At 37.4% G+C, this 13,389-nt stretch overlaps 1 protein-coding gene across 1 annotated transcript; it reads right to left on the bottom strand.

Annotated features, from left to right (window-relative positions):
* Positions 1 to 1,604: 1,604 nt before the first annotated feature.
* On the bottom strand, positions 1,605 to 3,419 carry LOC137387842 (general transcription factor II-I repeat domain-containing protein 2-like). The gene has a single exon (XM_068074359.1). The coding sequence runs from the start codon at positions 3,417 to 3,419 to the stop codon at positions 1,605 to 1,607; it is 1,815 nt and encodes a 604-aa protein (XP_067930460.1).
* Positions 3,420 to 13,389: the final 9,970 nt, after the last annotated feature.

The raw sequence follows: 13,389 nt of genomic DNA, 5'->3' as shown, positions 1-13,389 counted from the left end.
GTAAACACAACAAACATAAGATACAAAGGGAACTCTGTGAAACATATAAAAGACATAATGCGTTTCTTGGAAACATATAAAAAAGTACTCTCAGAATCATATAAAAACATTGACTCTTAGAATTGACCAATAGGAATTCATCATGGTAAAAATCTCTTGTGTGCTCAGAAACTCAGTGTTGCACACTAAGCAACATAACTTGCTGAGTTTACATGGAACCGGATATTTCAAATTAACACAAGCTACCTGACACAGGATTAGATAACTACTGAAAACTCTAATTAAAAAACTTGTTACAGGTTTATTGTCACGAAAACTAACCAGCATGTGTTGTAGGGCTTCGTGATGACAACCATGTGCAAAACGTTCAGTTAGTCTGAAACACTTAGTTGCAAAGCACTAGATACTACCTACAGTATGACTGATCTTTATTAACATGTAAACTTACGATGCTTACTGGGATTATAATAATTAATGAGAACAGTTTTACTACAAACTGTTATTTAAGGCACATATTAAAGATAAATCAGATCACAAATTCAACAAAATCTTGGCTTGCTCACATTACTTTTTATTATGTCCTGCAACACTGCTTGAATATTAGTATTTCAAACGCTGAAATTGTAAATAACTTGTTTGCTAAAACCTATTACAATATTTTAAATTTTCAAAATGTAACTGTAAGTAGAAAGCGATTTTCTGTACATCAATTATAACTAAGGTATATTCACGGGTATTACACGCGTGTGTAGTTCCTGTGGTATCTTAACTAGGGCTGAAGGCCATAGAGTCTACTACGCGTAAGTAAAACATAGAACAATTTCGGAGAACATGCTCCTCCCTTGGCATGTAGAAGTGTAATACGAAATGTATAGAAAAAATAATGACAAAGAAAATTAATAACATTTAATGATTAGCATACATGTCTCTCGACAACCTACAATAAGGAGAATGACCATGGAAAGTCGGATAGCCTTAGACAGTGCCTTAGACAGTGTATGAGACACGCACTGGAACCTCTCACACATGGCACTAGCCTTAGAAATTCTCCGCTTGTTAGCCGTTTTTTAATTAATTTTTTTCCTATTCGTTAACTTATCACAGTAGAAAATCGTCATCGTATGGGGGAACAGAGGTTACTGCAAAACCATCTAACCCAGTGCTGCCCAACCTTTTCCGAACATGGGCCGGATTTAAAAAAAAATGACGCCAGTGGGCCGGACTCACATTTCTAGTCTTACATTCTTTAATAGAACTATTTGAAATGGTTTGGAAAAGTATTCAGAACTGTAAATATTGATTGTATTTTTTATTTATAGAAATTACCCTTTATACAATTATAATTCATAACTCAATTTAAACATAGGGGGTCCTACATATGATACTACATGTATTTCTATTACTTTTATTGCTATCAAAAGATTATAGTCTCCAGATATTACATGAATACGAAATGATCATTAGAAATTTTGATTTAGTGCCTTAAATTCTATAAAATAAATTCAACAATTTATCAAGATTAAAAAAAACATTGTTCAAATGGCTTTGTATTTCAATAATAAAACAATTTCATTTTAGATGTAAACCGGTAATGAACGAAAATATCAGTGAGAAACTTGAAATTGTTTCGAGTCATCAAGAAGCTTTTCGATGTCTGCCGGAATATTTGTTAAGGCCAGTCGGAGTTCATCTTCGAGGTGAGCGTCACTCAAAGAATTTCTTTTGTTCGATTTTATTAATTGCATGCGACTGAAGAGATATTCACACATCCATGTCGAACCGAACAAAACGAGAAAGCGTTTTGCGTAGCATGTAAGATTTGGAAATTGAGTGTGAGGCAGACCGTATTTGTAGAAGTCCATCAGATTCCTATTTAAAAATTGACTCTTGACATCAAAATCACTTTGTAATTCATTCAATTCCATTTGAAGCTCAACGGGGGCATCAGCAGGATCCACGTCAAAAGGCATTGAAAAAAATTTCAGCTGGTCTTCACAAGCACGGAAATCCTTAAATCTCCTGGCAAATTCTTCCTGCATCCGTTTTAACTCACTCACAAAGAATTCCCGGTTCATGGTTGAAATGTGCGACTGTTTCTGAAGGCAAGGAAAGTGGGCATAATTGCTGTCAGCAATTTGAGCAATCCACAAATCCAGTTTCTTTTGGAAAGCTGTCACCTCCCCAAACAAATTATGGATGAGTTTTTCTTTTCCTTGTAACCGCACATTCAACTCATTCAGTTTGTCTGTAATGTCCACCAGAAAAGAAAAATCATTCATCCATTTGTCGTCATCAAAATTGATGCATAAATTTCCTTTTGCTTCAAGAAATGCTGCCACATGTTCTCGAATATCGTAAAAGCGTTTCAAAGTACGTCCACGGCTGAGCCACCTGATCTCGGTAAAGTAAGGAATGCCAGAAAATTCGGCGTTTATCTCATCGAGAAAATTTCGAAACTGTCGATGATTCAATGCACGACTCCTAATGAAGTTGACAGCTTTCACGACATTATCCATGACGTGATCAAACTTAAAGATTTTGGAGCAAAGTGATTCCTGATGTATAATGCAATGGTACCACAATATTTGGTCTTTACTCACATTCAGGGATTCCAGTTTTCTTTGGATGAAACCACGCAAGCCTTGCTCCTTGCCGATCATGGCCGGTGCACCATCGGTAGCAATTCCCACCAGACGATCATAAGTCAGTCCCGCCTTTTCGAGTGCAGTGTCGATTTCTTTGAAAACAGCAGCACCCGTGCAATTTCCTTTCATGGGGCATAGAGCAAGTAATTCTTCAGTGATATTAAAAGTTGAATCAACACCTCTCACGAAAATCGCCAGTTGTGGTGTATCAGTAATGTCAGTAGATTCGTCGATGGCAATGCTGTAAGTTTCGAAGTTTTTACAAAGTTCGTTCAACTGCATTTTCGTATTTTTGGCCAGTTCTTCAATCCTTCGGGTTATTGTATTACGCGACAAGCTAACACATTTTATAGCTTTCTCTTTCTCTGGGCACAGAATTTCAATCGCCGAGGTGATACATTCTTTGACAAAATCTCCTTCCGAAAAAGGTTTCATGTTGCGTGCAATCTTTTCAGCAATGACGAAACTCACTTTGGCGTACTTTTTCGATTCATCATCTACTTTCCGAAAAATGTTCTGTTGTGAGACTAAATTCTTTTGAAGTAAAAGTGCTTTCTCCTTGCGTTGATCTCCTTCATAACGATTATGGGTCGAAGCGTGCTTTAATGTGTAATGCCGTTTCACATTTTCAGCTTTTAGAACTGCGACTGTTTCACCACAGATCAGACAAAGACATTTTGCATTTGATTCCACAAAGAAATACAAATTTGTCCATGCTTCGTTAAACCTGCGATTCTCCTTGTCTACTTTTCTGATTTTTCTAGCCGACGCCATGGATGAACAAAATTTGAAATTTATTGTGAAAAAGAAACTACTGTAATTTGCTCATCGGTATAAGAAGGCTTCCTTATCAAAGGTTGTGCTGGAGTATATTTGAAATTGAATCACCTCAAAAGCCAGTTTTATTGATGCGGAAAGTCAATAAGGCGTGCGCGCCTCGGTGGAAAATACCATAGATATTTCAATAAGCGGTAAAAAGTTCAGCGTTTTCTATTGAAATATCTATGGTAATTTCCCAGCAGTCCTTCTTCAACCAGCTGAGGTGAGCGCCCTGAGGCTTTTGATTCGACGATCGAATCAATCAATCGTACACGCTGTGATACTTCACTTTTTATCAATTTTTCAATGTCAGCAAAGACACTAATTTTTGACCTAACGCTACTGAATTCTTCAAACTGAAAACTATTGATTAGTAGCCAATCATCTTCGAAGAAAAATAACAGTTGTAAGCTTCTGCGTTAATAACAGGAATAAGTTAAAGACTGACGCACGGGCCGGATTCTAAGGCTTCATGGGCCGGATCCGGCCCGCGGGCCGGACGTTGGGCAGCACTGAATTCTAACCTGACTTTACGATTATGAAAGTTTAGACAATAAACTATTTTATCTTCCACTCGGCATCTAACCATCATTGGCAGAACAGCGTTTCAACGTTGTTCAATTTTATGCGGGACAGAAGTACCGGAAGTGAAATATATTTCTCGTCTGAAAAATTTTGAGCCCGCGGTATACAGTATATAAGGTGTATTTTGATCTCAAAAGTCTGACAACTACAACCAAAAAATGATGCGTTATGTATTACACATAGAGTTATCTCCCCCTAGAGTGATAACTACACGAGCGTTTCCAGTGCCAACAAGGAGCGTTCAGGCCGCGCCCCTTTTTTGTGCTAGTCAGTCGTAGTGATTGACTAGAGCAATAACATCAGCCATGAGAAGGGTTAAACAAGGATCATGAATTTCCAGTTAAGATAGTAATTAATGCTCATATTAAAGAAATGATGATTATAGTTTATTACTCTAATATATGCTTATTATTTAAAGCAATTCAATACCTACCAGGGATCGCTAAACATATTATGGAAATGTTTACTTTTTCATATCCATTTCCATCAATGATATACAGCCCCCCACAGCCCCATACAGCAATGATATACAGCCAATGATATACAGCCCTCTGTATATCATTGTTTCCATAAACATAAATATTTCCATAATTTTAGGGAAATGGATATGGAAATTTTATATTAGAAATATGGAAATGTTATTGAAATTGAAATAATATGGAAATGTTATGGAAATGGAATTAATATGGAAATAATATAGAAATGAATTATGGAAATGTTATGGAAATAATATAGAAATGAAGTAGGGAAATGTTATGGAAATGGAAATAATATAGAAATGATGTAGGGAAATGTTATGGAAATGGAATTAATATGGAAATAAATTATGGAAATTTTATGGAAATGGAAATTATATGGAAACGAATTATGGAAATGGAAATTGTGACATACATGTAATCCCTGATACCTACTTGACTTGCCAAGGCACTGAATAGATAGTGTTAAGTAAGTGAGTTAATGCAATCAGTTACTCATAGATAAGAAAGATAGTCATACTGGGGTTGTATTACATTAGTGCGATGGGAGGCTAATCGACTGCCATCAACTATGAGCTGTACTACTCGAGTTGTCCGAGTAATGAAAAAGTCATTGGACAGAAAGTTTATTTTTATATAACATTTGCCATTCTAACTTTTAAACTTCATATCATGAGAAAATATTTTTAAGCAGTTCAAATGAATTACATTGTAAGAGGAAAAAGAAAACGGCTGTAAAGGTTTTCAAGCTTTTTCAAACAACTACAACTTTTAAATTTCATATCATGAAAGAAGTGTTTTGTTGAAACAAATTAGGAAAAAAAACTGTAAATGTGTTTAAATATAAAATAATTAGCAAGTAATGGCTACATATAATCTGTTCAGCTATGATCACAATGAAAAATTATTTAATAAATAAGGTAATAAAAGAGTCTATTTTATTTTTATATAATTATAATTTAGTATAATTAAGTACGTTATAATTTATTTTTATTAAACATATACAAACATTTGCCACTTTAACTTTCAAACTACATATTATGAGAAGTGTTTTGTGTAATTTAAATAAATGAAGAGAGGAGAGAAAATAAAAACAACTGTAAATGTTTTCAAGCTTTTTCAAACAACTACAACTTTTAAATTTCATAGCATGAAAGAAGTTTTTTGATGAAATAAATTAGGAAGAAAAATGAAACTGCAAATGTGTTTAAATGTAAATGTGAAATAATTAGCAAGTGATGGCTAAATATAATCTGTTTAGCTATGATTACAATAAAAAATTATTTAATAAATAAAGTAATAAAAAAGTCTATTTTATTTTTAAATAATTATAATATAGTATAATTAGGTATAATTTATTTTTATCTAACATATAACAACATTTGCCATTCTAACTTTCAAACTTTTTGCTTGCTTACATCAAGCAAAGATGTCCACTAACTAGTGGACATCTTTGGTTCAAGCTAGTCTATGTATTTGATTGATATGTATTGAAATCTAATATTACATGCAAGGGCTGTTTGCGAACTGTGGTGTCAATGAATCACTCTATCACCATACAATGTCAATACTTTCAGTTGATGGCAGTCGATTAGCTTCCCATCACACCAATGTAATACATCCCCAGTATGACTATCTATCTTATCTATGAGTAACCAAAGATATACTGCCCCCCATGTGTGGAGGCTGTATATCATTGAAGTAACTGATTGCATTAACTCACTTACTTAACACTATCTATTCAGTGCCTTTGCAAGGCATGTAGGTATTGAATTGCTTTAAATAATAAGCATATATTAGAGTAATAAACTATAATCATCATTTCTTTAATATGAGCAATAATTGCTATCTTAACTGTGGAAATTCATGATCATTCACATGGCTGAGGTTATCGTTCTGTCAATCACAACGATTGACTAGCACAAAAAAGGGGCATGGCCTAAACGCTCTTTGTTAGCACCGGAAACGCTCGTGTTGTTGAATGCTCAGTTATCACTCTAGGGGGAGATTTACTCTATGGTATTACCCATCGAACTCAAACCTCTGGAAAGGCAAAGGTCATTCGCGAGTACGGAAATCCGGCCGACTCCATTTTCAGGTAGCGATTGAGTTAATTTCATTGTGTTCAATGTGAGAAAGAAATCTAATTTCAGATTTAACAGCTATGGAAGATCACAAATACACTGCTAAATCAAAGGAACAGACTACTGAGATTACTACTAATAATTTATGTAAGAGAGAAAAGGGTGTAGGTGCACAGTGCTATTGCTATTCCATGAACTGCAAAAACCGCAAGAATGGACTTTCAAAGGAAAGGGCATGACATTTCACAAGTGAGTCACTTCTACTACTAGTTCTATTACTATTGCTAAAGTCTACGACTACTAGTAGTTGTGCTACTACTAGTTAGTACTGCCACTAGTTAGTTCTACTACACTAGTCACTGAATGAGTGAGAGTCGATCAGTGTCACTACTGAGTGTACGAGTTTGACTGTATTTTGTCGGTGATTAGATAAATTTATAAGCTAGTGAGTGAAATGTTCTTCCTTCAGAACGAAGGTTTTTTATTATTTAAATTTGGAATTTTTTTATATTAATATTTTGGAACTACAAACCATTAGGTTATTTGTAAATATTTATATTTGAAAGAAATGTTTGTCGTGCCTATAATATTATTTATTGTTGTACCTGGATATAGCTAGTAGTAAGGAGATAAAAGTAATAATACTATTGTTATTACTACTGTTGCTAACTAACTACTACAGTTTCATTTTAATTTTTAGATTTCCAAACAAAGCAACTGAGAACTCTCGTTATTTACAATGGTATCGCAAAAGCAGAAGAGTGAATAAGCCTGATCCTTGAGCTCTTATCTGCAACGAACATTTCAATGATCCATGTTTTGACAACAGGTTAAAACGTTTGACTGAAGTCATTTAAAGGTAATATTTTTCAATGTTGAATGATGCTTTTCAATGATCGAATGTAAAACCATATTGTCAAGCACAGTGCTGCAAGGTTGCTCAACTGAAGTAGATATATCTAAAAAAAATTTAGAAACCTCAAACAGCACGCAAAACAGTGACAGCTGCCACAGCAAGTGCTTATGGATATGTCTGCAGCTTAGCAGTTGTGTGATCTGTTCTCTGTGATTCTTCATCTTTGTTTCTGGGATTTAATGTCCAACACATAAGTTATGCTGTCCTTTTTGTCGTGTGTTAACTGTGTAAATGTTTTTTCATTTCCTAATTGTTGTAATAAAACTGCATAATACCCTGCCAATCATAAATTTCAAATTGATAGCAATAACTTGCAATTTAAAACACAAAACATCTTTTTGAAACAAAAAAATCAAAAAATCGATTTAAATAAAAAATAATCAAATAAATCAATAGAAATCAATTTTTTTAATTTAAAAAAAAATCGATTTTTAACAACCCTGCCTACAACACAACAGAGTAAGACATGGTGAATTTTTTGATACCAAATAACTGTAATGTGAATTTTGTTGCAAGTCAACCTTTAAGCTTTATGCCTAAGATGGGTGTGAACGATTTCCAGTAAAAATTGCCACATTTTCATTTTACATAGCAATATGGTAGCATTTTGAGCTGTTTTATTTTCGCTTATTTTATTTGTTGTATTGTTGTATATTAAGGGTACTATGTTTATGTGAATAAGACATTCATTTTAGTTGATTTTATGTAATTGTTATAATTGATGCTTTTGTTTAGGTGGTTGGAATAATAATCCTACTGTTACTCAGTTTAAGGCTACCTTTCGCAAACTTATCAGCAAATGTGGTGCAAAATCAAATGCTAGTAAGACAGGTAATGTTACTGCTCAAAACGAGATTCTCATCATACAGGCTACTCCAGAAGTTGATCAGTTTGTGGAACTCAATGATTTCAGATGTCAAATTTCTGTTATAGGTAACAGTATAGTCTATATAGCTGGCTACCTTGTGCAAAAGCTAACTAAAGTGCTGTCTTGACATTGGCCGTTAGTTGCTGGTTACCACTAAGTCAAGTATCCAGTACCGACATCTCTATACTCTACTCAAGCTACAAAACAATGGAGGATTGGTGCGTCCATCAGACGATGTCATCAGGATCCTGCTAGTTGCAGATCAATACTTGCGTATTAATACAAAGCCAGATCCACTCCATTGTGTGGTATATTTTATCAGTAGTGTAAGATCTAGTGATTTGTTATGCTTTGGGAAACACCTTACGAATACGGCAGATGGCATATCCAACTACTGCGTCATTGATGAAAAACCTTATTCAGTCGGTTTATGATCTCCGACAGCATCATTATGCTAAAATCCTACACTCAAACTGCAAGGTGCATCTTTGTGGCATACAATACTAAAGTAGTACTTTTTAAAGGCCAGTAACAATGTAATCACTGTAATATTCATCTGCAGCTGTTGTTGTGCTGTTATTCCTAATCTGATTTAGTTCTAAGAAACTCTGATGCACCTTGGCTCAATAGCCAGTGCTATACAAATCTCCTTTTACACAGTTTCTGTAACGTGTATGTATAAGTTTAATCATCTGATTACACTAATTCCTGCATTTCCTTGTTTGCATTATTTTGATTATCCTCTATTACAACTGTTTTTAATTTCCGTTTAGTTGTTGCAGTAGTTCATTCCATCTTTTACAGATACTGTATTATACATATTGTTATAACTTGGATCAGATTGCTTGGATTAAGTGAGACTCTTTATTAAACGTATTAGGCCATATTGGCTACATAAACACGACTGACGTAAAAGCGGCCCTAATGCCGTAAACAGGAAGCACGTGAAAAGGTCAAGGACCAATGAGCATTAGCATGTGAGTATATAACAGATTCTCCCTTTACAAAGAGAACTCAGTAACTAAGCTGCGACTAGTAGTATGAGTAAAACAGCAACTAACTACGACCAGTAGTCTGAGTAAAACAGTAACTAACTACGATTAGTAGTATGAGTATTACGTTAAGCGAAACATGCTAAATGTATTTACAAGTCCAAACGCTTTGGAGCGTTACGTACCCTGTTAGAGCGCCTAGGTCCTGGCGATATGGTGACAGGTGTATAAGGATGTGGATTACTTACAGTTTCAGGACACGTAGTGCTAGGCTGAGGCTCCACATGCAAGGGCAACCCTTCCACCTGAGGAGAGCGGACTGGCTGTGGAGCTGCATTAGATTGTCTAGAAGGAGCAACATATGGTAAATGGCCTGAATGAGGTGGTACCCTGACATCGGAGTCGATATCAAAACGGACTGATGAATCAATATCAGTGCTTACCGTGCCACTCTTGAGTTGGTCGATATGGCGTTTCCACCTCCTACCATCTACCTCAACATAATAACAGAGCGGACCGGTTTGGTCAACAAGCACTTTACCGAGCAAAACATCTCTATTGGTAGCCCTAGCCACTTGCAAAGACGTAACTGGAAGACCGAGGTCAGATACCTTGAAAATAAACGCCTGTGACTCTCCCTCAAAACTTCCACCAACCGTTGGACCAGGGTAGCGGGAGAGGAAATCAGCTTTGTTTTCAACACCGCGGTGCCACTCCAAATCATAATTTTAAGCAGAGAGCTTTAGGGCCCATCGCTGTATGCGTTCAGCTGTCATAACCGGCAGGCCCTGTTTTGGAGCAAATATCCTGCTCAAAGCCTGATTGTCAGTTACCAGAGTAAATTTACGACCGTAAAGATAGTGCCTCAACTTGTCTATCCCAAAAATGATGGCAAGACCCTCACGCTCTATCTGAGGATACAGAACTTCAGCAGAAGTCAACTTCCGCGACGCAAACAGAACCGGACGATCTTCCCCATCAACGGTGTGCGAGAGTACAGCTGCAACCCCAACTCTAGATGCGTCGCAGGTTAATTTAACCGGCAAGTTTGGGACATAGTAAACCAATAGCTTGCTTTCTTTCAACAGGCATTTTGATGCCTCAAATGCATCATTTTCCTCCTTGGACCAATGAAATTTTGTGCTAGCCCTAAGCAGTGCATTTAAAGGTGCCACAGTACCCGCGAGGTCTGGGAGATAACGGCGATAGAAGTTTAAAAGCTCTAGGTAAGATCTCACCTTAGCTTTGTCAGTCGGAGCTTCAGTGTTCAATATGGTGTCCAGCTTGGACGGGATTGGCCTTGTACCCTCAGCATTAATGCAGTGACCTAAGTAATTCACTTCCGACTTTGGGAAAGAACATTTAGACTTCTTGAGTTTTAGACCATACTCCGCTATACCCTGGAACACAAGCTCCAACCTCTGATTATGCTCTTCAATAGTACGCCCAGCCACAAGCATGTCATCGTAGTATATATGAATACCTTGTATACCACTAAGCACACGTTCAACCGCTCGTTGCCACAAGGACGGTGCAGTCTTAATGCCGTATGGTAGTCTCGTATATCGATACAACCCTCTATGAGTAACTAGGGTCAACAAATCTCGAGAACTCTTGTCTATGACCATTTGATTGTATGCTTGTGTGAAGTCTAGGTTTGAGAAGTATTGGTTACCCGCCAAATCACAAAGTATGTCCTCCATGTTTATTTGAGGTGGTGCTACCTCCTTGAGCAAAGGGTTCACAGTCGATTTGAAATCCCCGCACGGTCTAATTGAACCATCCGGCTTAGGAACAAACAACAGGCTAGTAGCCCAATCACTACTCTCAACTGGTTCCAAAACACCCTCACGAACCAAACGATCAAGCTCCTTATCCACTGCAGGCTGTAGCGCAATGGGCACTCTATAAGGCTTAGAACGTTTGGGAACGGCACCCTCAACCAACTCAAGAGTAGCCGGTGCACTTTTCAGCACGCCTTGACCCTTAAAGATATCAGAGTACTTCGTAAGAAGTTCGTGCAGGCCACTTACCGGTGAACTTACCAGTTTGATCGATTGCCAGTCAATGGGTAACTCCTTAAGCCAATCCCTTCCCAACAGCGTGAAGCGGGACGCCCTCAGCACATGCAACCACAGCTGTCTAGCCCGGCCAAAATGCTTGACAGACACCAAGAATTTTCCCTCACTCATCACCATATCTCCAGTGAAACTACAGAATTGCATACCAGATGGAGTAAGCTTAGCATTAGCAAAATGTTTTTGGTACACATCATAAGGGATCAAAGAAACAGTTGCACCAGTGTCAATTTCCATGACAAGATCGACACCGTTCACAGATACAGTAACACAATAGGGATTAGAATTCTGAGAATTTGCTGCTCTTAGGGTTTGTGCAAGTGAAAAATTGTCAAAATCAGAACACATTTGTTCAGCTTCGACATGGTCAGCAGCATGAGCAGCATTAGCTTGAGTTGTATTGGCTTGAGCTCGTTTCCTGGTGCACATAGGCTTAATATGGCCGAGTCGACCACAGTTGTGGCAAGTAGCATCTCGAAACCTGCATTGGTCAGCTGAATGATTGGATTTTCCACATCTCCAACATTTTGAAGTAAGATACTTAGCTTTGGTTGCTGGTGGTCCCAGGCCAGGGGCTGAATTTTGGGGGACCTGGAACCTCTGAGCAGCTGGATCTTTCCTGCCAGACTGAGTTGCCTTGATTTCTGCCGTAGGGTTGTTGGTCTGCTGAGCCATTGCGCTTGACTGGTAGTCATCCATCTGTGAGGCCAAAGTGACTGCCGCATCCCATGTCAAAGTTGGCCCCTCTCTGATTAGGGCTTGACGAATAGCGTCAGACCTCACCCCTGCCACAAGCCTATTTCGCAACTTCTGCTTCAGTTGGTCAGATGGGCCAAAGTTACAATGTGTTGAGAGCCTCTTCAACGCCAAAACAAACTCCGGGATTGACTCAGTAGCAGACTGTGTGCGAGTGTCAAAAACATAGGCCTCGGCTACCTCGTTTCTACGACCATAATGTCCATCAAGCAAAGTCACACACTGGGCATACGACTGATCATCAAGACGATCAGGTGAACAAAGGTTGATCAGCAGCTGTACCGCCTCACCGCCCAGTACAGCAATCAAAGACGCCTTCTTATCAGCCGCCGTAATATCGTTTATAACTATCCAAGAGGTAAGCCTCGTTTTATAGGTAGACCAGTCCTCAACATCGGGTCTAAATTCTTGCAAATTTCCAACAGGCATCGCTGTAGTAGTTACAGAGTCCGATAAACACAACCTCGTCGCCAATCTGTTATAACTTGGATCAGATTGCTTGGATTAAGTGAGACTTTATTAAACGTATTAGGCCATCTTGGCTACATAAACACGACTGACGTAAAAGCGGCCCTAATGCCGTAAACAGGAAGCACGTGAAAAGGTCAAGGACCAATGAGCATTAGCATGTGAGTATATAACACATATCATACATTCATAAGCTATTATCACTTAAATCTTGAAAACAGTTTCTGTTTTGGCAGCATACCATGTGTTGTTTTTATCGAAATACCTCATGTGCTAAGTTTTTCCATATGCATTTATGCATATGTAATATAAATTTTAATATAATGAAACAGTTGTTATTTGCCTGAATATATCATTTGCTGGGTTTATGCATCTGTAATACAACAATTTGTATGAATAACATGGTCCACGAAAATCTATTTTACATCTACTTATCATTGGATATATCCCACTCCATATGTTATAAGTAGGTTTTCTTCTATCAGGGCACCCTAAACGTTGTGTAGGAGGAGTTTTCATTAACACCCAGCTGGAAAATAACTATTCAACATGTACATTTCTGTCATTTTTCACCGTTTGTTTACAAACAGAACTAGCATTCGATTAGCTCTTCAATATGGCGCATACGTTACGTATCATTATCAACGTAAAAGTCACGTGATTGCCATTTCAGTAGTTTTAAGTTCAATGGTATTACCCTAT

Source organism: Watersipora subatra, chromosome 1 (genome assembly GCF_963576615.1).
Source record: "Watersipora subatra chromosome 1, tzWatSuba1.1, whole genome shotgun sequence".
NCBI lineage: Eukaryota > Metazoa > Bryozoa > Gymnolaemata > Cheilostomatida > Watersiporidae > Watersipora > Watersipora subatra.
Note: the sequence above shows the minus strand (reverse complement) of the source record. Positions and strands in the feature narration are given on the sequence as shown.